Genomic DNA, 26,592 nt, shown 5'->3' with positions numbered 1-26,592 from the left:
TTTTTTTTTTTTGAGACGGAGTCTCGCTCTGTCGCCCAGGCTGGAGTACAGTGGCCGGCTCTCAGCTCACTGCAAGCTCTGCCTCCCGGGTTTACGCCATTCTCCGGCCTCAGCCTCCGGAGTAGCTGGGACTACAGGCGCCCGCCACCTCGCCCGGCTCGTTTTTTGTATTTTTTTAGTAGAGACAGGGTTTCACCGTGTTAGCCAGGATGGTCTCGATCTCCTGACCTCGTGATCCGCCCGTCTCGGCCTCCCAAAGTGCTGGGATTACAGGCTTGAGCCACCGCGCCCGGCCAATCCTATGATTTTTTAAATGGAAACATGTAGCAAAGTCAAATGTTCCTGGGGTGGTTTAGAATTAGAACCACTCACCCATGGAATCCCAGCAGGTAGAGGGGCCAAACGAAACAACCAGAAAGAGTGGAGCCCTGTGCTTTCAAATCCTTCTCAGCTTCCAGTAGGTGCCTGGCATTCAGGAGGCATTCAATAAATGTTTCTTGGACTATCTGGGTCCAGGCCCATCAGGAACCAGTGCTAGGCTGGCTGCAGTTCCACTTTGTCCCCGCAGACTCTCCTTACCGTGTGTGAAATGTCATTGATCCTGGTGACAATTGTCTTGATGAGGGTTTTGGTGTCACTTTGGACTTTCTGGATGGGCATAGCTTGGATGTAGAACAGATAGGGCCAAAGCCACAAGAATCCGCACAGGGGTTTCCAGTACATTTTCCTTCCCAGGATGTGCTTCTTGGGCCTGAAAACAGAAGGAACCACACATTGCAAGGAGCTGGTATCTCAGAATACATCCATCTGACCCATTACCAACCACATTACTGGATGGGGATGAAAATCAGCTTTGCTTTTTGCCCTGGTTACCATCCCCTCAAAGTCAAAGACAATTCATTATCTACCTATGTATTAATGAAATACACCCTCTTAGGAAGAGGATTATTGTCTAGTCAATAAAACCACCATGAGGTATCCTGTAGACCACAGATCTGTGAGGCCAGGGTGTGATCAAATGGACATGGTAGGGATGATGTAGATTTCATTGCGTGCTTCAAGGGAAAAAGAACAGATTTTTAAGGCCTGGTTTGAACCCAGTCATTTACTCACTGCAGAATTTTAAGCATATCACATAACCACAAAATACTCCACCTTCATCCCTGTAATATACCTATCTCTAGGCTTTTATGAGGATCAAATTAGATAATGCATGTGAAAGGGCTTGACAGTGTTGTGAAATGTGCTCTATCATTACCCTATCATTAGCGATTATGCTAGTCACCCGTCCTCTGCATTTCTCCCTCACAGCAGCCTGCTGATACTCTGTGATGTCCTTTACCACTTGCTTCCTTACTTCCTTTCTCTCCCACCCACTGGGAGCCTGAATCCCACTAGCACTTACTGACCTTCTAAATAATATGTCAGACACAGCGCTCAGCACCGAGGATGCAATATTGAACTACAGATGCTCTCTACCCTCGAGTGGCTTACAGTTTAATAGGAGAAGGAAACAAGTCAATGGGCCATTCTAAGCCAGGAGGAAAGAGCTTTGCAAAAAGGGCAGGTACGAGATACCACCAGAGCGCACAGGGGGCTCCCTGGAAGAAGTGTCTCCTGACCTGGGGATTGGACTGAATATAGGCTACTAAGAGTAGAAAGTGGTTGCCATAGTAGCTGAGAAATCAGGGGGCATAAAGACATGGCGGTGGGAGAGAGCATAACACATTCACCCAGAACGCTTGAAACTTCCAAAGTCTTGGAACTGTGAATTCTAAACTTAAAATAATACGCAGATCCTTGATTAAGCAGCAAAGTTTTAATGAGATACATGAGGCAAAAGGTAATAAAGTTAAATGTATGCGAGTCTGTGGCCAATGATCCATGCTAAGTATATGTGCATGAGCCTGAAATAATAATAAAATGTAAGTAAATATTAGGATGAAGGTTCTGGAGATGGTAGTAAAGTTAATCTCTGCTTTTTGTGTTCTTCGTCGTCTGGGTCTTGATGAAAACAGGTAATACATTTTCTGTCCATAGATGGCAATATTAGTAGGTTTCATTTCTGGCAATACAATAAAAACAAGCAGTCTGTCTATATATTATTTATAATGTTTGATCAAAGCCATGGTTTTTTAATCTGAATTTTACAGAAGAGAAAAATATGGGGCTCAGGAAGAGGAGTCAACTTGTCCAAAGTCAAACAGGTCCATGACAGAGTCAGGATTCAGATCCAGAGAGCAGGAATGCAAGCCACCCACCCCTCCAGCCCCTCAAAGATTTAAGGAAAAGCCCAAATCACACCCCAATTTCCAGTCAAGGGCATCTGCTGGGAACATGGCATTTGGAAATGAATACCCTGCTCTGGAATGAAGCTATGGTATTGTACCCCCATCTCAACTTCAAACATGAAAAGTACTATGTACCAAGTAATTTGGGAAAAGGCAAATTTATGTCTTAAAAAAGTAAAACTTCCTCTATTAACTACTTGTTACCTGAGTAATACACCAAATGTCTGTGTAACAGAGTTAAGTAGTGCTCATCCCCAATACGATTTCATGAAACTCTAGCAGAGATGGGCGGGTGTAGTGATGAGGCTCCGAGGCTCCAGCTCAGGCTCCACTCTTGTTAGCTTTGTGTCTCTGGGAAAATTGCTTCCTTAAAGCGTCCTTTCCTTTCAGCAAAATGGAGCTAACACCACCACCTGGCTCAAAAGGGTAAATGAGATGAACCTGTGAAGCCCCTGGCCATCATGTGCATGTCCAGAGCAGGGTGAGGGGAGTAAATTATTATAATTACCAGGCAGGGCTTGAAATGCTGGGCAACACTACCTGTAGCCAACTGTGAATCAAGTATTTGGCCCACTGCCTCCCACGGGCTATCTCAACAGGGTGCTGGTGTCTCTGGGTCTTCCCCATGCTGCACAAGATCAGCTTGCCTCCTTTTCTAAGATTCACATGTTGATGACACTCTCCTACTCAAGAGAATTTATTACCAGATTAACTGTGGTCATAGTCACTCTCATATAATGACCATCCTCTAATACCTAAGTGGAAAAACAGTTTTATAAGCCGCCTCTATCACCACGGATAATATGCTTCAGTGGATGCTGGAAATAAATTGTGGTTCCTTGAAAACATGGAGCTGAGAAGCTGCCGCTGAGTAAGGCTGCCTAATAGGAGAGGCCAGGTTTAGGGGAAACCCATGGGGGTCTGCAGAGAGAACTGGTAGCAGGTCCATCTGAGAGCAAAGTGCTCGCAAGAATCTGCCCCACCAACACACAACACGTAACACAAATGCTCATACACACATCACATACACACCAGATCACCCCTTTAGTAGAGGCTGCTAGTCTTTCCCAGTATCTTGTCTTCCATTCTTCCCCAGTCATAGAAAACTCCAAGTCTTAGGTAGGGATATGGCCATCTAGAATAACTACTTTACGTCTCAGAGTCTCCCAACTAGGTGTGGCCCTGTGACTAAATTCTGGCCAGTGAAATATAAGCAGAAGTGTCCTGTGCCAGCTCTCAGGAACCTGCCGTGTGCCTTCATCTCTTCCTTTTTCATCCCTTGCTCCATTCTGATGCCTGGACTGTAGATATGATAGCCAACGTTCTAGCACCATCTTGAACCAGGAGGATGAAGGCCTCACCTTATCAACAGCAGGGCAGAGAGCTACAAGAGCTCGGTTCCTGAGGTTCATGGAGCTGAGATGCCATGCTGGTCTTGGACTACCTATCTCTGGACTTGTGCTGGGTGTGTGTGAGAGACATAACCTCTGCCTTTTAAAAGCCACTGTTCTTTTGGGTCTCTGCTAAATGCAGCCAAACTTAATGTTAACCGACTTAACGCATGCCAACATGGGCATCAGAAAAGAGTGGGCATTAAGTCTTCCTTGGTTCACCTGAGTCTTAGTACCTGGGTGGGGCCTGGCCATGGCCCAAAAAGGGAAGGAAGAAGGACTGGGAGGAGGAGGAGCAGGGTTTAGGGACAAGGAGAGGAGGGATAATTCAAGGTAGCAAATAGTGCAAAAGTAACTGCTGTTTTTGCCATTACTCTTAAAAACCACAATTACTTTTGTACAAACCTAATACAACTTCATTGAGCATAGTGCCTGACACCCCATAATTACTCAATATAGGGTTGATGGTTGGCGGCTAACATGTATTGATCACCAACTGCAGGCCAGAAACAGACATGAAAAAGATATGGAACCACAGGAAAGTGGAATCAGGAGTGGGAAGGGATGGGGCAGAGGCTGATGGCTTTCCCAGGGAAGCCTAGGTAGCATACACAGTATTTGATTTTGTCAACTATTTACATAAGATATTTGTTAAAAATATAAGTAAAGAACAAAACTGTGCCCTTAAGCAACTGGTTTGGGAATTTACATATGTAACTTCAATGCAAGGAAGAACATTTATTTTTATTTATTTATTTTTGAGATGGAGTCTTGTTCTTTACCTAGGCTGGAGTGCAGTGGTGTGATCTCAGCTCACTGTAATCTCTGCCTCCTGGGTTCAAGCAATTCTCTTGCTTCATCCTCCTGAGTAGCTGTGATTACAGGCATGCACCACCAGGCCCGGCTAATTTTTTTTTTTTTTTTTTTTTTTTATACTATGTTTCCCTCTTGTTGCCCAGGCTGGAGTGCAATGGTGCAATCTCGGATCACGGCAACCTCTGCCTCCCAGGTTCAAGCCATTCTCCTGCCTCAGCCTCCCAAGTAGCTGGGATTACAGGCATCTGCAACCATGTCCAGCTAATTTTTTGTATTTTTAGTAGAGATGGGGTTTCACCATGTTGGCCAGGCTGGTTTCAAACTCCTGATCTCAGATGATCCACCTGCCTCAGCCTCCCAAAGTGCTGGGATTACAGGTGTGAGTCACCATGCCTGGCCTCATTTTTTTGTATTTTTAATAGAGACAGGTTTCACCATGTTGGCCAGGCTGGTCTTGAACTCCTGATCTCAGATGATCTGCCCACCTCGACCTCCCAAAGTGTTGAGATTACAGGTGTGAGCCACCGCATCGGGCCTGAGCCAATGCGCCCGGCCAAGGAAGAACATTTAAACAGAAGAAATACCTTGGGTGACTCAGCAAAGAAAGTCATGATGCTCAAACTGAGGAATGCTAGAGTTTCTCAGAGCTATGCTTGAATCAGAGCACAGGGCCCTAGAAAAGTGGCTAACCTCTCTGGGACTCAGTTTTCCTGGCTATCAGATGGGGATGATATGAATCATAATGCCACCTGTCGCTGTTATGTGGCTGAAATGAGATAAAGCAGGTAAAGTGCTAACTCCTTGCCTGGCATATAGCCAACCGCAACGCCTTAGCTGTCATCACCATTATTTCCAGCAGAGGAATCAGGGAGGCATCATGGAGGAGGTGGCATTTGATAAGGGACCTGAGAATGGGTAGGAATTGAGTTTGTGAAGGTGGAGGAGAGGGCAGCCCTGGCAGAGGCAGAAGAACACAGGTGGGTTTAGGAGATGGTGGCTTCCAGCTGACACCAGGATGAGGAGTGGGGGAGGGCTTGGGCTGGGATTGCAGGGACAGTGAGCACCAGGTATGGAGACAAAGCTTTTCCTTCTGCACCCTGAGGAGCAAGTGTTTTCAGCCTGGCTGACTAGAAGGATGGAGATGGAAACTAGGAGAGACATGAGGACAGGTTTTGGAAAGAGGTGGCTGGGCTCCTGCTGATGTCCTAGTACTGGCTGGACATGTTGGTGAGCCTGTCCAGCTGCCTCTGGGAATTGGAAGTCTGAGCTCAGAGACAAATGGCTGCAAATTTAGGACCCAAGGGCCCGCTGCAACTGTGGCAGGAAAGCATGGGGAGAGCATGGGTTGGGGTGGAAGAAAGGCCGCGGTCAGCTGTCTGCTTGAGCTGTAAAACCTCTCTCCAGAAGTTTCCAAAGCAGTTTTGAACATTTAGGAGCTGCCATTTTCTTTTTTTTTTTTTTTTTTTTTTTTGAGGCGGAGTCTCGCTCTGTCGCCCGGACTGGAGTGCAGTGACCGGATCTCAGCTCACTGCAAGCTCCGCCTCCCAGGTTCATGCCATTCTCCTGCCTCAGCCTCCGGAGTAGCTGGGACTACAGGCGCCCACCACATCGCCCTGCTAGTTTTTTTGTATTTTTTTTTAGTAGAGACGGGGTTTCACCGTGTTAGCCAGGATGGTCTCGATCTCCTGACCTCGTGATCCACCCGTCTCGGCCTCTCAAAGTGCTGGGATTACAGGCTTGAGCCACCGCGCCCAGCCGGAGCTGCCATTTTCTTAGAGTTAAAAGATGAGCTGATGAAATGTTGATACAGCATCATTCTTTCCTGTGAGAGCTGCTGAAGCAGATCCCGGAGAGGAGAGGGGTCTCTAGGCAGGTGGTGGGCTCGCAGTGGGCGGTGTGCTCATTTGGGACACAGCCTGCACTCTGCTGTCTCCCTCACAGCCCGCTCCTCTCTGCACTCCCTGGGCCACCTTCTCCACAGGCTGCCTTCCTTCCCCTTTAATCAAGGCCCTGCTGCCTCATCTTCTACCCTCATCCCTAGCCATAGGTGCCCTGGAGAAGAAATGAGAAAAAGTAGAACGTGGAACCCCTGGGGCTGCACGGATGAAATGTGCGGTGGCTCAGCCTATAATCCAGGACTTTGGGAGGCCAAGGCAGGAGGATCGCTTGAGCCCAGGAGTTCAAGACCAGCCTGGGCAACACAGCAAGACCCTATCTCAAAAAAAAAAAAAATTAAAAATTAGCTGGGTGTGGTGGCAAATGCTTGTGGTCCTAGCTACTGGGGAGGCCAAGGTGGGAGGTTTGCTTGAGCCCAGGATGTCGAGGCTGCAGTGAGTTATGATCACACTGCACTCCAGTCAGCATGACAGAGTGAGACCCCATCTCTTAAAAACAAAAGCCAAAAAAGATAATGAAACAATCTCAGTAAACAGGGCAGCAAGAGAGGCTTATATAATGTGCCATCCACCCCACCACAAATTCTGCTGTCTGCCTCCACCTGGGTCCTCTGCGCCGGCCTCACTATTACTCGTCCTTGGGTGGGCCCTCAACCCCATCCCCACTTGGCGGTTGTGTGCAGGGCCCCTACCCCACCCTCCACCTCCTATCTCCCTAAGAAGCTCGTAGCCTCTAGACCTGAGCTCCATCATCTTCCTGCCATTGCAGGGCACAAGGCAGATAGAGGCAGACCCTCCATCCTGGGGACCTCAGTGTCAAAGTGGGAGTTGAGATGGGCAGAGATGTCTGCTGCTCTCTAGATCCAGGCTGGAGGGCCTCCTGAGACAAAATCAGGCCTGCCCACAGCCTTCTGATAACAGCAATGGGAAGAACAAAGCGAGTCTTTGGTATGCTACTGTGAATTAAATTCAGGTAACATGGTATTTACTATTAATTATGAGGGAAAAGTTTTAGCTAGTCTGAGTCCTCTCCCTATACACATTCTCCCATGGGACCCCCTCCTGTTCTTCCCTCCTACCCTTCCTTCCTTCCTTCCTTCCTTTCTTCATAACTTCCTTTCTTCCAACTCCAAGTTGGAAGGGACTTGGGGATGAGGAAAGAACAAAGGAGGAAATAAAGACAGTAAAGTTTGGATCTTGGTTCTCCAAGTTGGTCAGAATCTAGTGGAACAGACAGAAGCTTGAACAACTCATTTTAACACAACCTGGTGGAGCTTATGAGGGAAGAAGCACAGAACCGCACAGAACCCAAAGAACAAAGAGGAAGAGGGACTTTAGGGATAGGAGGAAAGCTTTGAAAGGGAGGCAGTATGTGAATTGAGGCCTGAAGGACAGGCATTCCCCAGGGAAAAGAGGGGAAGCAGGGCATTCCGGGCCAAGCTCCGGAGTTGGGGAAAGCCATGGTTGGTTTGGGAGAATTCAATATGGTAGAGGGGTGGAGTGTGTGAGGCTGGAGAGCTAAAATTTGGGGGACTTAAGTCTGTTTAGTAGGGACCTGCTGGGAGATCTAACCTACCCAAGGCACACACACACAGACACACACACACACATACACAACCCTTGGTGGCCATGTTTGCATTTACACTCCAGCCCCCTTGGCTACAACTACCAGTGGTAAGCAAGAGATGAAGAGGCTCTTCTCTCCTCCCTTTTCTCCTCCATTCCTTCTCCTGACCCTGATTGGGTCAATCAACTGCTCTCTTAGGAGCTTAGAGTGGGGCTGCAGAAAGTCCAGTTCATCTCTGTTGAGGGCTCAGAAGCTCTAGGGTAGCCACATTTGGCCTCATGTGCATGGGACAGCTGAGAGAGACCAGAGCCCACATAGCCACTGAGAGCCGGAGTATGGTCACCACCTGTGCTCCTTCCTAGCCATCTTTGTGGTTCCTGGGTCCTCCTGAGGCCTGGTGGCTCTCCCCGTCCTTAGCCTTCATGGTGAGATACTCTTTTCTTATACTCACTTGGATAGCTTTCAACTTTATAGATCTATTTTTCATTTGAGACATAGATAGATACATGTAAGAGAAATAAGTGTCAAGAAATAAAATTCACCCTTACCATGGGTAATGCACTCTTGAGAGTCTCGGCTCTTTTTTCAAACGTTGATCACAATACACAATTTGAAAAACACAGGGCCAGCATGAGCGATTTTCTCTTGTTTGCAACCAAAAGCCTCATTTGAGAAATTGTGCTAACATATGTAACCCTCAGACAGGGTGTGAGTACGGAGGTTACATTCTTTCTGTTCATCAGAAAGATCTGATCTCATCAGAGAGAGAGATAGGTTTCTACTCCTGTGTTAGCTCTAATCTTGTGTGTGTGTGTGTCAGGGTCTTGCTCTGTCACTCAGGCTGGAGTGCAGTGGTGTGATCAAGGCTCACTGGAGCCCCGACTTCCAGGGCTCAAGCAATTCTCCCACCTTTCAGCCTCCCGAGTAGCTAGGACTACAGGTGTGCACCACCACATCCAGTTAATTTTTGTTTATTTTTGTTTATAAAGATGGGGTTTTGCCATGTTGCCCCGGCTGGTCTCGAACTCCTGGGCTCCAGTGATCCACCTGCCTTGGCCTCCCAAAGTGCTGGGATTATAGGCGTGAGTCATGGTGCCTGGCCTCTGATCAGTTTTTGAGGCTCCCTCGAGCTCTGTGTGAGGGGCATCTGAAGGTCCAGCGAGACTCAGAAGGAGAGGCTGCCCTGATCAGTTAATGACACGTGTACCTGTTCCAGCATCTACCACAAGCCTGGAACACAGCAAGACTTCATTAAATATTTGTTGCATGAATAAATGAAAGATTTCCCATTCTCGATCTGCATTGGCTAACCAGGGTAACCTACCTCCTCAATGGTTCACTTGCTCCCATCCTAAAGTCACATCCTAGAATTCACTTTGGCCCAGCAGGAATTCTTATGAAGTTGTCTTAATAAAGACAGAAAATGCTTCAGTGTCCAAGTCTCCCTTTCTTGGGGACCTTGGTCTGCTTCCTGCACTTCCTATGTGCCCTCTAGCACGCAGGTGGGCCAGGATTCCCTTCAGCTTCCTAAGCTCTGCTCCATCTTGACTGTCATCCCTAGGTACTCCCTCCCATGGACCCATTCGTGAGCCTGGCTCCTGCTCCTGCACTCTGGGACCCCTGCCCTTCTCAGAGACCCCTGCTCTGCCCTCCCATCTTCTCTGCGGTTTCTCTTCTCTTCTTTGGCAACTCCCCCAGCCTGGAGCACCCCAGAGCAAATGTAATGTACACCCAGATAGAGACTAAATCTCCTATGGTATTAGTGAAATGTAGATATGGGCATGGGCATTGATTATAGATTTCATTCCAGAGAGCTAAAAAACTGAGCAGGAAAGACAGTAGCATGCTGTCTGCTAAGCAACAAGGCACATCAGCCGTCACATGTGGAATAAGTGCAAAGGAGTCTGTGAGCCCAGACACCAAGTGTGTTGTTTTTAAGCAGAAACAACCTCTCTGTTTCTCTGAGACAAGTGTGTGGACAAAGAATTTCAAGACTTTCTGCCGACTGGCCAGAATGGAGCTGCAGCTGCCAGACTCCTACCCCGGTGGGGATGGGGTAACTGACTGCCAGAGAATTTGGCTCAATTTTCCTTTAAATCACACCAGTGCTATTCACAGATGCACAAGACACAAGGACTCTACCTTCCTGGAGCCCCTCTTCTCTCCTTGGCTCCCACGCCCCTGGGGGTTCTAAGTGGGGGTGGGACATTGACCCAGGTTCCGTGGTGGCCACCTCCGCGCTCTGCATGGGCCACTCAGATGCGTGAGGCATCTGCCTGGGGCTGACGGGCAGGAATTCATTGCAAATTCCCTGGCTCTGTCCTTGGCACTTGGAGCCATTTCCTGGAATGGAGGGGGAGGAAAATATTTCCCCAAATACCAAGAAGAGTTATTTTGGGTATAAAATGTACAAAATATGAGGAGGATGCTCCTTTAGCCAACATGGAAAAGTTCCCCTCAGCCCAATGTCCACAACTGCTTGGGAAGGGAAAGAACCTGAAAGCATCCGCTGCTTGTCTCTTGCTTTGTCTCCCTGCCTAAGTGAGAGAGATGATCAGTGTGGCCTTGTTTCTAAGGGCATTAGAACAGGAGCACTCACGTTGCTAGAAGCCTCCATATTTGGTTCTGCAGACAATCCTAATAGGAAAGAGATTGGGAACACTCCCCAGTTCCAGCTTCCCATGGCCCAGCTCAGAATCCTACAGAACAAACACAACTCCAGCTGCCAGAGGTCATTCTGCACTGCAAAGGAAGAGAGCTTCTGCTCCTGGAAGGGTATCACCAAGTCTCTGCTCTTCGCCCACCTCCCCAAAGATCACCCTTCCAACAGAAATTAATCACCTCTTCCAAGTTGCTATTCTGAAATGACAGCCAGGCTACTTGTCTCACTTGGACCTAACTGTATTTAAGGAGTCACTCTCCCAAAACACCACCATCATTTTTTTTTTTTTTTTTTTTTGAGGCGGAGTCTCACTCTGTCCCCCGGACTGGAGTGCAGTGGCCGGATCTCAGCTCACTTCAAGCTCCGCCTCCTGGGTTTAGGCCATTCTCCTGCCTCAGCCTCCCGAGTAGCTGGGACTACAAGCGCCCGCCACCTCGCCCGGCTAGTTTTTGTATTTTTAGTAGAGACGGGGTTTCACCGTGTTAGCCAGGATGGTCTCGATCTCCTGACCTCGTGATCCGCCCGTCTCGGCCTCCCAAAGTGCTGGGATTACAGGCTTGAGCACCGCGCCCGGCCTCACCATCTTTAAACTATAGAAACAGGAGTGTAAAGGCGACGGCACCCACAGTGAAATCCAAACCAAGCGCAGACTGAAGGAAGGCTATAGGTGAGTCTGGTGGGCCAACAGCGCGTATTTAGTAGTCCTGGCTCGAAGTTCGCTAATAACCAGTTCTGAACCCCAGCCACACCTCATTGTATGCATTGCAAAGAAGGCAATTTGCATGGCTTTGAGGACAGATCTGGTGAGACCCTGCACAATTTCTCTGGAAGATTTTTGAGTCTTCCTGACACTTGTTTCCCCCCACCTCTACTCATCATTGCCTTCCTCCTAGGCATTGGCCTTATACAGCTTCTCCCATTCAGAAGTCAGGAACTTCCCTGGAAAATGAAGCCTGAACTCCTACTCGCAGAGCAAGGCAATGCCTAGGTCTGAGACTGATCACTTGCATCTGCGTCCCTCCTACTCCCAAGTTTATCTCCTCCAGACCGGGGTGGGACACCCTGATCTTTGGGGATGTGCCCAAGGCAATTTCCAGTGCATCTTAGCTCTGCGAATGCCAAGAGGTTGGTGGGTCTGACAGTCTCCCAGAGACCTGGCTGGTTCTGCAAGGTCAGAGTCCTGCCTTCTGGGCACCGGCACAGTCCAGCAGCGAATCCAACGCTCCCCCAATCCCAGTAGCCTTCTCTCTGGCTAGAACTCGGTACAAAGCTATCATAGTCCAGAACTAAGCCATCCCTCCTGACTCAGTTTCCCCGGGATCCAGAGTGGGGTGGGGCGCTGTGGCCTGCCAAGAAAGACCAGCAGAGAAGGAGGAAGGAGCGCGCAGGGGCCTTACCTTGCAGTCGCTGGCTCCGCGATTCCTCCAGGGCTCCATGCCTGCCCGCCCCTCTTATAGCGGCCCATCACAACTTGCGCAACTGCCCTGCAGGCCCCGGGGCACTCGAAACGCCAGCTTCCGCCCCGCCCCTCAGGGTAGCGACGTGCGGGGCGGCTGCGAGCCCCGGGCCCGCAGTGTGCGCCTCGCGGGGCCTCGAGGGAGGGCCTCGGCTCGCCAGGAGCCACGCGCGCACCCTCGGGTACCTCCCAAAAATTTGGGGTTGGCCAGCAGGAGCGAGAAGTCCTCGATGTCCCGCCAGAGGCTCTGGCGCGACTATGGCGCAAGGATCGGCCCCTCGGGAAGGTGCTTCGAGCCGCGCGGGGCGCGGCCGGGGCGGGGGTGACTGTGAGGGGCTCCGCGGAGCGGGCTGGGGCATCCGGTGGCGCCCTCGCTGGCCCGTACGCGGCTTCGGGGTGGGAGCGAACCAGGACTCAGCCCCGAGGGCCCTGGAAGCCCGGGAAGCCCAGTGTTAGAGGGAGCGGCCGGCCTGCGCCAGGTGCCCCCACCCAGAATGGGGGGTTGGGGGTTCTGCAGTCTAACCCCTTCTCTGGCACGCGGAGAATCGAGTTCCAAGCCTCAGGGCGAGTTGTCTCTGGTTGGCACCCCAGGGAGTGCGTGCTCTCTGGAGGGCCCCAGGCGGGCACTGCGGCCTTTGGGGACGCTCTGGACGCACTGTGGGTCTCCATCCTCAACCCCGTATTTCCTGTGTACAAAGTGGGTTGCCGGGGTGGTCCCAGATGTAGCCACGTTTTCCTCATCATAACCTGTGAACGGGGTGGCAGGCTTGGTTCACCTGCATCGTTTGCAGTTCCCCGCTTTAAGTGATGGGTTCGTTTGTTTTGTTTTGTTTTATCCTTGGGCTTCAGGGATGAGGAAACTAAGCTCCAGGGAGGTTAAATGACTTCCCTTAGAATCTGCAGCTGGTAAGGAATAGCGATGGGCTGGGACCCCAGGCCTATTCTGGTACCCACTGCCCAGAGCAGCTCCAAAAACAAACCTCTCCATTAAGAACCAACCCAGCAGGGCGTGGTAGCTCACGCCAGTAATCCCAGCACTTTGGGAGGCCGAGGTGGGTGGATCACCTGAGGTCGGGAGTTCCAGACCAGCCTGGCCAACATGGTGAAACCTCATCTCTACTAAAAATACAAAATTAGCCAGGTGTGGTGGCAAGTGCCTGTAGTCCCAGCTACTTGGGAGGCTGAGGCAGGAGAATGGCTTGAACCTGGGAGGAGGTTGCAGTGAGCCCAGATCAGACCATTGCACTACAGCCTGAGCAACAAGAGTGAAACTCCGTCTCAAACAAACAAACAAACAAAAAACAAAACAAAACAAAAACAAAAACAAAAGAACCAACCCATCATGTAAAGCAGGGAAGTGCAAATGATGTCAGTGAACCAAACCTGCCACTGCCGGGTTTGGTACTGCCCAGAAGCTGAGAATGGTTTTTACATTTGTAAAAGTTTGAAAAAAAAAATCGAAAGAAGAGGCCGGATACAGTGGCTCATGCTTGTAATCTCAGTATCTCACGTTGGGCTCCAGATATTGGGGGAACCCACCCCCAATATTTCAATGTAGGTTCTTTCTATTTTCCATAAGTGTCAGCCAGCTGAGAAATAAAGAGAAAGAGTACAAAGAGGAATTTACAGCTGGGCTGCCTGGGGTGACATCACATATCACTGTGGACTGTGATGCCCACCTAAGCCTCAAACCAGCAAGTTTTTTATTAAGGATTTCAAAAGGGGAGGGAGTCTAAGAACAGGGAGTAGTCACATACTTCAAAGGGCAAAAAGGAGAATTACTGATAAGGGTCTGTGTTCAGCGGTGCATGTATTGTCTTGATAAACATCTTAAACAACAGAAAACAAAGTTCAATAGCAGAGAACTGGTCTGACCACAAATTTACCAGGGCAGAGTTTTTCCCCACCCTAATAAGCCTGAGGGTACTGCAGGAGACCAGGGTGTATCTCAGTCCTTATCTCAACTGCATAAGACAGACGTTCCCAGAGTGGCAGTTTATAGACCTCCCCGCAGGAATGCATTCCTTTCCCAGGGTATTGATATTAATATTCCTTGCTAGGAAAAGAATTTAGTGATATCTCTCCTACTTGCACGTCCATTTATAGGCTCTCTGCAAGAAGAAAAATATGGCTCTTTTTGCCTGATCCCACAGGCAGTCAGACTTTATGGTTGTCTTCCCTTGTTCCCTAAAAATTGCTGTTATTCTGCTCTTTTTCAAGGTGTACTGAGTTCATATTGTTCAAACACACATGTTTTACAATCAATTTGTACAGTTAACACAATTATCACAGTGGTCCTGAGGTGACATACATCCTTAGCTTATGAAGATAACAGGATTAAGAGATTAAAGTAAAGACAGGCATATAAAATTATAAAAGTATTATTTGGGAACTGACAAATGTCCATATTAAAAAGAAATCTTCACGATTCATGTTCCTCTGCCACGGCTCCAGCCAGTCCCTCTGTTTGGGGTCCCTGACTTCCTGCAACATCTCAGCACTTAGGGAGTCTGAGGCGGGAGGATTAGTACAGCCCTGTCTCAAAACAAAACAAAAGAAGAATAGTTCTCATGTGAAAATTACAGGAAATTTACATTTCTGTGTCTATAAAGTTTTGAATTCTGTCAGTAAAAATTGTGGAAATTGTTTATTCTTGCTGTATGAGTACCCATGTAATATCCTCGATTTTGCCTTGGCTTACAAAGCCTAAAATGTTTTCTATCTGGCCCTTTAGAGAAAGTTTGCCAGTCCTTGAACCAGGAAACACACACATACATTGCACATTGGTTCCTCCAGTTCTTTTTTCTTTCCAGTCCCTCTGTGGGGATGCCCAACTACACATCCATCGCTTCTCCCAGAAGAATCTCCCCATTCCACTAGGGTCTCTCCATCATTAAAGAAGCTTGTCCTGGTTACCCTTGCAGCTAATTCCTGTCTCTCAGTCTGGGTTGGGTGACCCGTTCCATCTCCTCCCCTAGGTTTTAAGAGGACAGGGATTGGGCCATCTACTATTTAAGTCCTGGTACTTTTCCAGTGCCAAGAACACAGGGGTGCCCAGGAAAAATTTGCTGAATTGAACCCCAGGAACAACACACACCATACAGATGATTTTTGTTATGTGTTATATTCATGTACCATTATATAGGGATTCCTCGAGGTGCAAGGCCACTGGGAGAGTAAATGTTTAAAACGGGAAAATACACCTGCAGTGATGATGTGGAGGGAACAGGAAAAGCCAGGCTCACACAGGTCCTGGAGACCCCAGTCGCATTGCATTTGAGATTTTCTAATGGAAACACGTTTCCCAAAGAATATGCATTCTTTGAGTTGGTAGGGGTCTATTTGGTCATTGCTATGCTCCTAGCTCATAACCTGGTGTCTAGCTCAAAGTTTTTCATTTTTAAAACATATTTTTAAATGAAAATTTTAAACACACAGAAAAGTGTGCAATAACATAATGAACTGCAATATACCCAATACCTTGATTTAACAGTTAGTATTTTCCATATTTGCTTCATTAATTATTTTGGCAAAAATATTTTAAAGCATATTGCACACATCATGACATTTTATCCCTACTTTTGTGCTTCCCAAAAAATAAGGAAGAATTTCTGTGTAACTGTAGGGCCATTATCACACAAAAATAACTCCCTTACATCATGAAAGCTAGTCTATACCAAATTTCCCCAAATATCTCCCTCTTCCACTATAGACCTCCTTAAACAAAATAATGAAAAATAAATAAACCACAGATTTTAGTGGATGTTTTCATACCTCCATCAGCACATCAATGGCAGTATTTGAGAAGTTTCAAAAGGTGGTCTTTATGGCATCTCTTCCTCCAGTCAAAAAACACACAGTCTTATATGTTTGTGAGCTACATAACACACTATGCCTAAAACTTAGTGACTTAACCCAACACTACTTATTTAGCTCATAATTCTGTGGGTCCAGCACTATGGCCTGACTCATGCCTGATAGCTAAGATGATGAGGGTAACTGGTCTAGCCTGGGCTTGTTTAATGGTGACAGCTGCTGGATTCCCAAGAGCATCAAAAGATGGCAAGCCAGAATGAGCAAGCACTTTTCAAGTCTCTGCTAACATCCTGTTTCTTGTTGACCAAAGCAAGTCACATGGTCAAACCCAGAGTAACTGGGAGATTACCCAACCCAGCAACAGAGGGAGGCACCACCAGATTGGGACCTTACTGTAATCAGCCCATCGCGGGAAAGGGTGCCACACTGAACTTACGACAAGCTTAGCCAGCAGCAAGCACCAGCACAGGCAGCTAAGTGGCTACACAGAGAAAAAGGCAACTCAACAAGGGCAGGAAAGGATACAGAGGGGCCAGGTCAGCTGGAACGGAGCTTCGGGGAGTGGGAGATAAAATCCTTGCAAAGAAAGGTAACAAGGGGCTGGGTTTTGAAAGGCCTTTGCAGACAGTGGGAGCCATTAAAGGCACTAGAGGAGATTCGTGTGATCGAGTCACCATTTTGGAAGATTCAACTGGCGGAGACATATAGGAAGGATTGCAAGGAATAAAACAAGGATTGTAAGAAATACAGGAAGGATTACAAGAAATAAAAATCAAGGTGACAAATTATTAAAACTTGCTTATTTGCCCATTTGTTCACGCATTCATTCATTGAACCAAGAGGCATACATTGAGGGCATACTGTGCACTGGGTACTATGCTAGATCCTAGAGATTCCAAAATGAGAAAGGTACAGCCCTGGACCTCAGCAGTGGTTCAGGAGCATGAGTGAGGCATAGTGGTGAGACAGAAAAGACAGATTCAAAAGAAATTTTGAAGAAAGAACACCAATCCTCTTTGCCCTAGGGAAAAAGCAGTCATATTTCCATACACTTTCCCATCTACAGCTCAATGCTGCTGGTAGAGACACAGAAGGAGTGGGTGGGACTAAGATGCTTCATGTGAACATGGTTGCTGGTATTCAGCAGTTAACTGGGGCTACAGTCCAGGTAAGGGACCAAGGATAGGGACATGATCCAGGCACACTCTGCAAGGACACAAAAGATGACTTCTTATGAAATCAGGCAGGCTCGGGCCAGTGAAACATTTTGTAATCTGCAAGGTTTTGAGCAGATCAGTACATAGTGAAGGGTGTGGAAAGGACAGAGTAGAGAAGGGAATTTGCTGGAGTGAAGATCAGAAAGAGCTCGGTGGAAGCCACATGCAATAGAGGGCGCATTGGAGCTTAGCAGCCCATATAAGTGTGGTAAAAGAGTCCTGCAAGGGACAGAGCAAGAACAGTGACTTTCCCCTCCCTGTAATTATTTAATTGCCCAAATAATCATGTGCATTGCAGAAAACTAGAAAAGGCAGAGAAGCAAAGCCATGAGAAAAAGTCATCCCTCATCACACCACGCTGAGATAACCCCTGTTAATATGTTTGTGCTGATCTGCCCAGACTTGGTAACAGCCTCTTACATCCTCAGTTGGAAGCCAGCCTGGAAACCCTGAAGAAACAAATGACAGCCAAGAGGTCGATGGCAACCAGCTCCCCCTCTGGGCGGCATGCTCTTTCTCTCAGTTGGTTGATCTTTCCCATTGGAGCAGAAGGACTCGAGCCATGATCCTTTGTAGAGCTGGACCCTACCCAGGTACCCAGGGCTGTGCAGGCATTTGGAGAGATGTTCTGGAGAAGCAGCAAGAAGCCTTGAGCCCTGCAGAAAGCTGTGATCTGACACATCCCGAGGCATCCCAAGTCTCCAGCCCTACATTTGTCCCTAAAGAGGTGTTTTGCCAGACTGCTTGCATAAGCACCTGTAGATAAGCCTCTAGCAGCAAGATTATGGCTTAGTAGGATTCACCACTTGCACCTGCAGGTGAAGTAGGAAAGAAGGGGTCTTAGGAGCTGAGAACACAAGCCCCTGGGAAGGCGCTGTGCACTCAGTGCTCTGCTGGGCCCTGGATGGTCCCATGGAAGTGAAAGTCACAGTTCACGCCTTCGAGGAATCCATAGTCTTCCAGCAGAAATTTGGAAACAACTCAGAATCACCATGGAAACGTGACTGTGATAGCAACTGTCTGCCAGGGGGCTGCATGGTATGGTGTCTCCCGGGCTGACCCTGGGGCCGCACTGCCTGGGTTTGAATCCTGGCTCTGCGTGGGACTTTGGGTAATCGCTTGTGCTCTCTCTGCCTCCGCTGCTTCGTTTGTCACAAAAGCATCACAGTACCCCCTCATAGTGTTGTCGTGAGGATCATTTGGGTTGTTACAAGTAAAGTATACTCTCCAAGTGTTCATTATGAATTAGAGCAGGGGCTTCTGAAGCACACGGCATAGTGGAGTTAGTCCGGAAGGCTGCCTGAAGAAGGCACCTGCTTTGCATGAGCTACGCAGTCCAGCGGGGAAGGAGTTTGAATGTGCCTGCTTAGCTGGGTGGAACACAGTGACCAGAAAAATCTATCCATCCTACTTTTATGCAACCATTGGGCCTGAGGCCTGGTTTGTCCTATTATGGCCTGTAATGGAGCTGAGGAGTCAGAGGATCTGTTTGCCCAGGGCCAAGGCAGCTTGTTGCATAACCAGGGTTGCTGTATGTCACTTTGCAGAGGAGGGCATGGCTGAGAAGTGTGTCCCAGCAGCCAGGAGCTCAGGGCGACTCTCCTGGCCTAAGCAGTGCAGCTCCCCAGCACCCAGCACCCACCTCCTACCCGCATGTGCCTCAGATGGGAATCATTGTCCTGTGCCAGGAGATGCCATTTTCAAAAAATAGAATGTTTTTTTTTAATTCTGATTAAACAAATAATGAACATCACAGAAAACATCCAGAGAAGAGAATTAAAATTTCTTATTAATCCACTACCCTGAAATCATAAATATCTTATATTTTTGATACACGACTTTTCTCTCTCCCTTATGTCTCTACATTTGTATATATATATTTTCTATCAGAAATAGGATTATGTAGTACACACTATTTTGCAAATGCTTTAAGTTTCTTTTCATGTCATTAAATATTCTTTCATGATGTAATTTACAATTCCTGTATTGTGTGAATATGCCATAAATTATTTAGCCAAACTCTATGATTGAAAATTTAGATAATCTTCAATGATATTTTCCCTTTTATAAATAAGGCTCTCATGCATAATCTTGTAGATAAATCTCTGCAAATACTCATGCTTATTTCCTTAAGATCATTTCTGAAAGCTGGGTTCACAGGCATGCAAATTTTTATGGCCTTGGATGCCCACTGCAAGGGCTCTCGGATGAGACTCTCAGGGATGGCCTCCTTGCTCGATGACCTGAGAAGGCACAGCCTTGCAGGAAGCTGGGCAGAACTCTTCAAGCACCTTGGAGATTCCTCCAGTGCTGAAGTTAAATAGTTGGGACAAAGAATGTGGGAGGGAGTACAGTCAGCCAATGCGCAGCCAGGAAGCTTAGATGCCTTTTGGAGAGTTGGGAAACCCAAGGATTACTGGTGAAACCCTGTGAATAATTCCACTGAGGTGAATGAGGTGCCTCAAAGAGGGAGACTCCAGAAAGGACAAACTCCTTTCAGCTCAAAAACCTGCTTGTCAGCCAGGCTTGATGACTCACACCTGCAATCCCAGGAGTTTGCAAGGCTGAGGTGGGAGGATTGATTGAGCCCAGGAGTTTGAGACAGCTTGGACAACACAGTGAGACCTGGTCTTTAAAAAAAAAAAAATAGCTGGGTATGGTGGCATGAGCCTATGGTTCCAGCTACTTAGGAGGCTGAAGTGGGAGGATTGCTTGACCCTGGGACTTTGAGGCTGCAGTGAGCTGTGATCTTGCCATTGCACTCTAGCCTGGGCGACAGAGGGAGACTGTTTCTCAAAACAAACAACACCTTCCTAAAACTTTCAAGGGAGCCCTAGATTTGCCCACACTTTTGGGCTGTGGTCTATCTCTGCCAGTAGGCTGAGCTCCCTGAGGGAAGGAATGTGTCCATTCTTCATCTCTGTACACCACGCAGACAGCGTGATGAAAGACAGGTAATGAAAAATACTTGTTGAGCTAACAGGACAAACTCCACTCCAACTCACAGCCCCTGCATCTCTCCTTCCTGCATTTTCAGACCAAGGCTCCAGGCATCCTAATGCCTGGCTAAGTGTACATTGGAGCATCCTTTCTGGAGGACACTTGGGCAATGTGCAGCAAAGACCTTAAAACATGCATGCCTGTTGACCAGCTATTTCACCTCTCCTAAAAATAATCCAAGATCTCCGGGAACTGCCTCCTGCCTCCTTACATCCTGGGCCTTGGCATCCTTGACATTAGGAGAAGGGCATCACCTGCCCCATTACCCACACTCTGATCCTCCTCGATGCACAGTTAAAATATTCCTTCCTCTAGCAAGCCTGCCCCAACTCCCAGCCAGACCTCTTTTCTACTGTGTGTTAGAGTTAGTTACATGCATGACCTGTCTGAACTTCCAAACCTCAATCTACTTGAGGGCAGGCAGGCAGAATCCATGTCTGTTTTATCTTTATCCCTTTCTGCACCTTGCTGAGTGCAGAACCAATAGCAGTTCAGAAAGTTTAATGAAAGGGCATACTTGGAGAAAGCTTCTCGGTCACACCCTGAAGGGTTGTGAAACTGAATCTTCTGCCTGCTGACAATGACATTACGAATGAGCTATAGAAATGCACAGTCTTCATGGCAGCAACAGGATTTTCAACCCTACTTTTCAGAATCTCAGTCTAAAATTTAGTGGAGCAAATGGAGGCTGGAAGGGGTGAGGGGTGTTAGCCAAACACACACAGATGCTCTGGAATCCACATGATCTGACAGTAAGTTCCAGGCTCAGTACCTGAGCTAACTTGCCTTTTATTTATTTTGTAATACAAATGCTATTATTTCTTTAAAAAATGCATTATTTACAATAAGATGTAGCATGCAGAACTTTGGTTTTTGGGGTTTATTTATTTATTTATTTTTTGAGGTAGAGTTTTGCTCTTGTCACCCAGGCTGGAGTGCAATGGCATGATATTGGCTCACTGAAACCTCCACCGCCTGGGTTCAAGCGAGTCTGCTGCCTCAGCCTCCTGAGTAGCTGGAATTACAGGCACCCACCACCATGCCTGGCTAATTTTTGTATTTTTAGTAGAGACAAGGTTTCACCATGCTGGCCAGGCTGGTCTCGAACTCCTAACCTCAGGTGATCCACCCACCTTGGCCTCCCAAAATGTTGGGATTACAGGCATGAGCCGTCATGCCCAGCCAGTTTTTCTCTTAGAAGAGGTCTGTCTCTGTCGCCCAGGCTGGAGTGCAGTGGCAAGATCACAACTCACTGCCTCTTTGACCTCCCAGGCTCTGTCCCTCTTCCCACCTCAGCCTCCCAAATAGCTGGGACCATATGTGTATGTCACCACGCCTAGCTATTTATTTATTTATCTTTGGTAGAGATGGGGGATCTCCCTGTGTTTCCCAGGTAGTCTTGAACTCCTGGGCTCAAGCAATGCTCTCACCTTGGCCTCTTAAAGTGCTGGGATTATAGGCGCAAACCTCCATGCCTGGCCAAAGTCTGTAAATATATGCAGAGTTCCTATGAAACTCCCCTGAGTTTCAGGGATGATTTAATTAAGTACAATTTGATTCAAAAGAGCCAGCCTCCTGAAACAGGATTTTATGAGAGATGGAAAAGAGCCACTGTCCTGACACTTGTCAAAGACTGGGAGGACAGGCGGGCCGTGGCATCTTCTTTTTCACATCCCCCCAAAACAGCACTTTTCTATTAATAAGAACTGAATTCTTATTGGTAATGTAGTTAATTACTGATGGTAAATGTCCACTTTCTGATAAGGAAAACTACTGAGAGAGCTAATGGAGGCCATCCTGGTGGAGGACGTCAGCTGCAGTCAACCCTGCATGGTGGGTTGCAGCACTCCAATGTTGGAAATGAGAAAATTGAGGCTCAGAGAGGTGAATCAACCTGCTTACAGTCACCCAGCAGAGCCCAGACTCTAGGCTTAGTTAGTCTTACTGAGAAGTCAGGGTTCTTTCCCCTGTCCCAGTGAGTCTCATTCTGGCTACGCATTAGAGGCTCCTGGTGCCCAGGTCTCAGCCCAGTCCAATAAAACTAGAATCGCTGGGCTTTGTGACAGGCATTCAATTTTTTTTTTTTTTTTTTTTTTTTTTTTTTTTTTTTTTTGAGACAGTGTCTTGTTCTGTTGCCCAGGCTGAATTACAGTGGCTTGATCACGGCTCACTGCAGCCCCGACCTCCTGGGCTCAGGTGATCCTCCCACCCCAGCCTCCCGTGCCACCACCCTCAGCTAATTTTTTGTATTTTTTGTAGAGATGGAGTTTTACTATGTTGCCCAGGCTAGTCTTGAACTCCTGGGCTCAAGGGATCCATTCACTTCGGCCTCCCAAAGTGCTGGGATTACAGGCATGAGCCACCACGCTGGGCCAGCATTCATATTTTTAAAAAGCTCTCTCGGTGCTATAATGAGCATCTAGGGTTGAGAGGCCTTTACCTCTAGGCTTCTGAACTCACAGGGAGCGCTGACTGACAGATGTGATAGAAACTCCCACCCGGGAGCTGTTAAGGCAGATGCTGCTCTGGGCACCATCGCGCCTCAATTAAGACAGAAACGCTGGGGGCGGGATATGCACATTCACATATATACTTTTAAGCTCCCCTGGTGATTCTGAAATGCAGCCAGTGTTGAGAATTAGAGTTCAAAGGCTTAAACCAAATTGCTTCTTCAGGCCTTCCCCTTAGGTACCAACTAGCCCCCAGCCTGACTAGGGCAGAGCCTGGGGTCCCATTCAACTGTGGGGAGTGAGGGTGGAGGAGAAAAATAACCAATATTTGACAATCCAGTATGCAAAGATGTCATCGAATGCTCAAAAACAATTCCTGATCTCAAGTCAATTGAGTGGCTCCCAGCAAGTTTGTTGACAATTTACTTGACATCATCTTCCTTTGCAGAAAAAGCAAAATACACTTCAGTCTTTGCTTAGGAAAGTGATTTTTGAAAATGTCATGAATGGAGTCCAGATGAATGAGGTTCACTGCGGGAACAAAGGGGACTCGGCAGACAGGTAGAGGATGGAATCTTACCGTGCATCTATTACACACAGCCTCTGTCCGCAAAGCAGGCAAGAATTGCTGAAGGGAAAAACAAAAGAAGTTTAACAGTCGATGCATAAAGGAGAGCAGGTGAACCCAGGGTAGAGAGCCTGGGCAGGAAGACTGGCTGGGGAAGCAGGGGAACTGTCCAGGATGGATTGAGCCTGTTTCTTCTGGATGATGCTCAGGTTCCGCTATACCAGCAGTGTCTGCCCTTGGCAGGGCCTGCATGCCCCTCCTTTCTCCTCCCTCCCTCCTCTGTCGGTGATGCCACCTCAGCCTCCCTCCTCCTGAAAGGCCTGGGTATCCTCTCTTTAGAAGAGCACGAGAATTGCTGGGGAACGAAAATTACAAACAAAATCTTCTCTCAACCCAGAAAACCTCTTCACAAAGGTAGAAGAGAAAGAAAACAGTTGTATTATTGCATAAGCATTCAAACAGAAAGGGACACGCATGCCAGGCGATCTGCAAAGATACTGCAAAGACAGAAAGGAGTTTTATCTTTTGTCTAACTAAGCAGCTCCAGTCTGTTACATACGTGTTCTCACGTTAAACAATAACTAGTTTTCAGGGGACTAGTTCTATTTGCCACACTTAGTTCATCCTAAAGTCACCTGGTTATTAATTTGCCTTTATCCAGAGGAAAAACAAACTTCTTATTTCTTTATGGCAAGAGGTAGTTTTGCAAGTTGGAGCTGAAGTTAGGCTCCTATGCTTCTCCAGAGACTAGAAGATGGGGAGCTATGTTCCTTGGTGATTACCTTTCAAAGGGATGATTCCCAGGTCCTTGGAGAAAGACATACCTGGGTCCTAAAGTTGGCAAGAGGGTTATTTAGCTTTTAAAAAGATTTACATACATTAAAAAGAGACAGAGAAAGAACTACTGATAACAGGTTTCCAAAAGTAAGTGCTCTAGGAAAAGGAAGTGAGATGGGCTGGGAGAGTCTCTTCTGTTATTTTCTTTTCCTTTTTTCTTTCTTCTTTTTTTTTTTTTTTTTTTGAGACAGAGTCTTGCGGTGCCATCCAGGTTGGAGTGCAGTGGCCCTATCTTGGCTCACTGCAACCTCTACCTCCCTGGTTCAAGCAATTCCCCTGCCTCAGCCTCTGAGTAGCTGGAATTACAGATGCACACCACAATGCCTGGCTAATTGTTTTTGTATTTTTAGTAGAGATGGGGTTTCATCATGCTGGCCAGACTGGTCTCGAACTCCTGACCTCAGGCAATCTACCCACCTTGACCTCCCAAAGTGCTGGAATTACAAGCATGAGCCACCATGCCCGGCTCCTCTGTTATTTTCAACAGGGAAAATTAAGCCTCTACTTTGGCGGATGGGTGCAGTGGCTCATGCCTGTAATCTCAACACTTTGGGAGGCTGAAAAGGGTGGATCACTTGAGGTCAGGAGTTCAAGACCAGCCTGGTCAATATGGTGAAACTCCATCTCTACTAAAAGATACAAAAATTAGCCAGGTGTGGTGGTGTATGCCTGTAGTCCCAGCTACTCGGGAGCCTGAAGCAGGAGAATCACTTGAACTCAGGAGGCAGAGGTTGCAGTGAACCGAGATCATACCACTGCACTGCAGCCTGGGCGACAGAGCGAGACTCCATTTCCAAAGGAAAAAGTAAAATAAAGAATTAAAAAATAATTTTTTTAAAAAAGCCTCTACTTTCTTTGTTTTAGAGACAGTGTCTTGCTCTGTTGCCCAGGCTGAAGTGCAGTGGTGCGATCTTGGCTCACTGTAGCCTCGACCTCCTGGGCTCAAGTGATCCTCCTACTTCAGCCTCCCAAGTAGCTGGGACTACAGACACTTGACACCATGATCAGCTAATTTTTAAATTTTTTGTAGAGATGGAGTCTCACTGTGTTGACTAGGCTGGTCTCAAACTCCTGAGCTCAAGAGATCCTCCTGTTTTGGTCACCCAAAGTGCTGGGATTACAGGTGTAAGCTACCACACCTGGCTGTAAACCTCTTATTTTTAATGTGAATTTATCCTTGCTGAATTTAGTTTTGGCCTTTATGGAGAGGGGATTGAATGTTTGGTCCCAGCAGTGGGCGTCAGCCCATAACATGAATAAATCCAAGGAGTAGCCTTAAACTGGATTTGATTTTGTGACCTTGGGAGGGAACTGGGATGGTACAAGCATGGGGCAAGCACCTTTAGGAGTCTCCAGGGCTTGGGTAGTTTCTGAATTTGACTGGGATGCTAGTAACGGAGGTGGTCCCTCCAACCACAGAGCTCCTGACCCCTCCCCCTTCCTGCTCTTCCAGATCTCATCCCACACCCTGTGTCCCTTTCATCCCATACCTAACACTCGGTGTCATCTTTGAGCTCTCTGTAGGGAAGGAAGGCTATTGGGGATGTTGGTCTGGTAGTGGGTCCTGGGCTGTGGCTTCTTTCTTCCCTCCTCTCGGCAGCACAGCTCATGGCTTCTGCTCTACTCCAAGTAGACTCTAACCCACTGGAAACTGCAGCCAGTTCTGCAGAAAGTTCAAATCTTTAGGGACTTCATAAATTAGCCTTTACTGCTAAGTTCTCTGAAAAAAAGAATTGGGGAGTGGGGGCAGGGGGAAGGGTTGCAAAGCACAACACAATCACTGCTTCCTCTTCCCAAACTCTGAGTGTCCATGTTGCAACCAATCAGAGAAACACCATCAGGAAGGGGCCATGAGGGTGGCAGGGTTGGTGCAGGGGATGCTGACTGGCCAAGAGGCACTGGATGACCCTGGGCAGATGGGGAGTGTGGGCGGGAGGGATAGTGCTGAGGTACAGGTGCTGTGACAGCATTTGCTTTGTGTTGGCACATTCTGAGCAACACCTTGAATTTTTTCTGTTTGTAAGCATGTGAGGTATGTGCCCTTTTATGTTTATGTTAGGGAATTCAGAGCAGGCTCCTGCATTTCTGCTCATGTGTGTATCTCTGAGGATGTTTTGCTGTTGCCAGTTGTCATCAGGACTTCAGCTAATTGGATGGAGCCCACCCCACATGGTGGAGGGTAATCTTCTTTACTCAAAGCCCACCGGTTTAAATGTTAATCTCATCCAAAACACCCTCACAGAAACACCCAGGATAGTGTTTGACCACCTATCTGGTACTGTGGCCCAGACAGTTTGATATAAAATTAACAATCACAGTAAGGTATGTAGGGAAGGGGAGGCAGATTGCTGAGTCCCAAACACTATTTCAGCTGTCCTAGCTCCCTTCATAATGAAACAGGAGTAAAATGGAGCAATGGATGGATGGGAGGATGGAGATGGATGGGCAGATACATGGATTGGAGGATGGATGGATAGGAGGATGGGTGGATGAGAGGATGAATGGATGGATGGATGGATGGGGGAATGGGTGGATGGATGGCAGGGTGGATGGATAGAAGGATGGATGGATGGGAGAATGGAGATGGATGGAAGGATGGGTGGATGGATGGAAGGATGGAGACGGA

At 47.7% G+C, this 26,592-nt stretch overlaps 1 protein-coding gene across 3 annotated transcripts in view; it reads right to left on the bottom strand.

Annotated features, from left to right (window-relative positions):
* Positions 1-16,134, bottom strand: part of LEP (leptin) — an 18,716-nt gene extending 2,582 nt beyond the window's left edge. Inside the window, exons 1-2 of one of the 3 annotated variants that reach the window (XM_023223502.1) lie at positions 15,853-16,134; positions 580-751 (exon numbers count right to left, since the gene is read on the bottom strand). In XM_023223502.1, coding sequence (XP_023079270.1) covers positions 580-723 — 144 coding nt within the window. In that variant the 5' untranslated portion in view covers positions 724-751; positions 15,853-16,134. Of the gene's footprint in view, positions 1-579; positions 752-12,019; positions 12,042-13,763; positions 14,614-15,852 lie in introns of those variants that run through there. The other 2 variants (XM_023223501.1, XR_002733966.1) reach the window with 2 other exon arrangements.
* Between the last annotated feature and the right edge of the window lie 10,458 nt (positions 16,135-26,592).

This window comes from Piliocolobus tephrosceles, chromosome 8 (genome assembly GCF_002776525.5).
Source record: "Piliocolobus tephrosceles isolate RC106 chromosome 8, ASM277652v3, whole genome shotgun sequence".
NCBI classification, from domain to species: domain Eukaryota; kingdom Metazoa; phylum Chordata; class Mammalia; order Primates; family Cercopithecidae; genus Piliocolobus; species Piliocolobus tephrosceles.
This window is presented reverse-complemented; position numbering and strand designations above follow the sequence as displayed.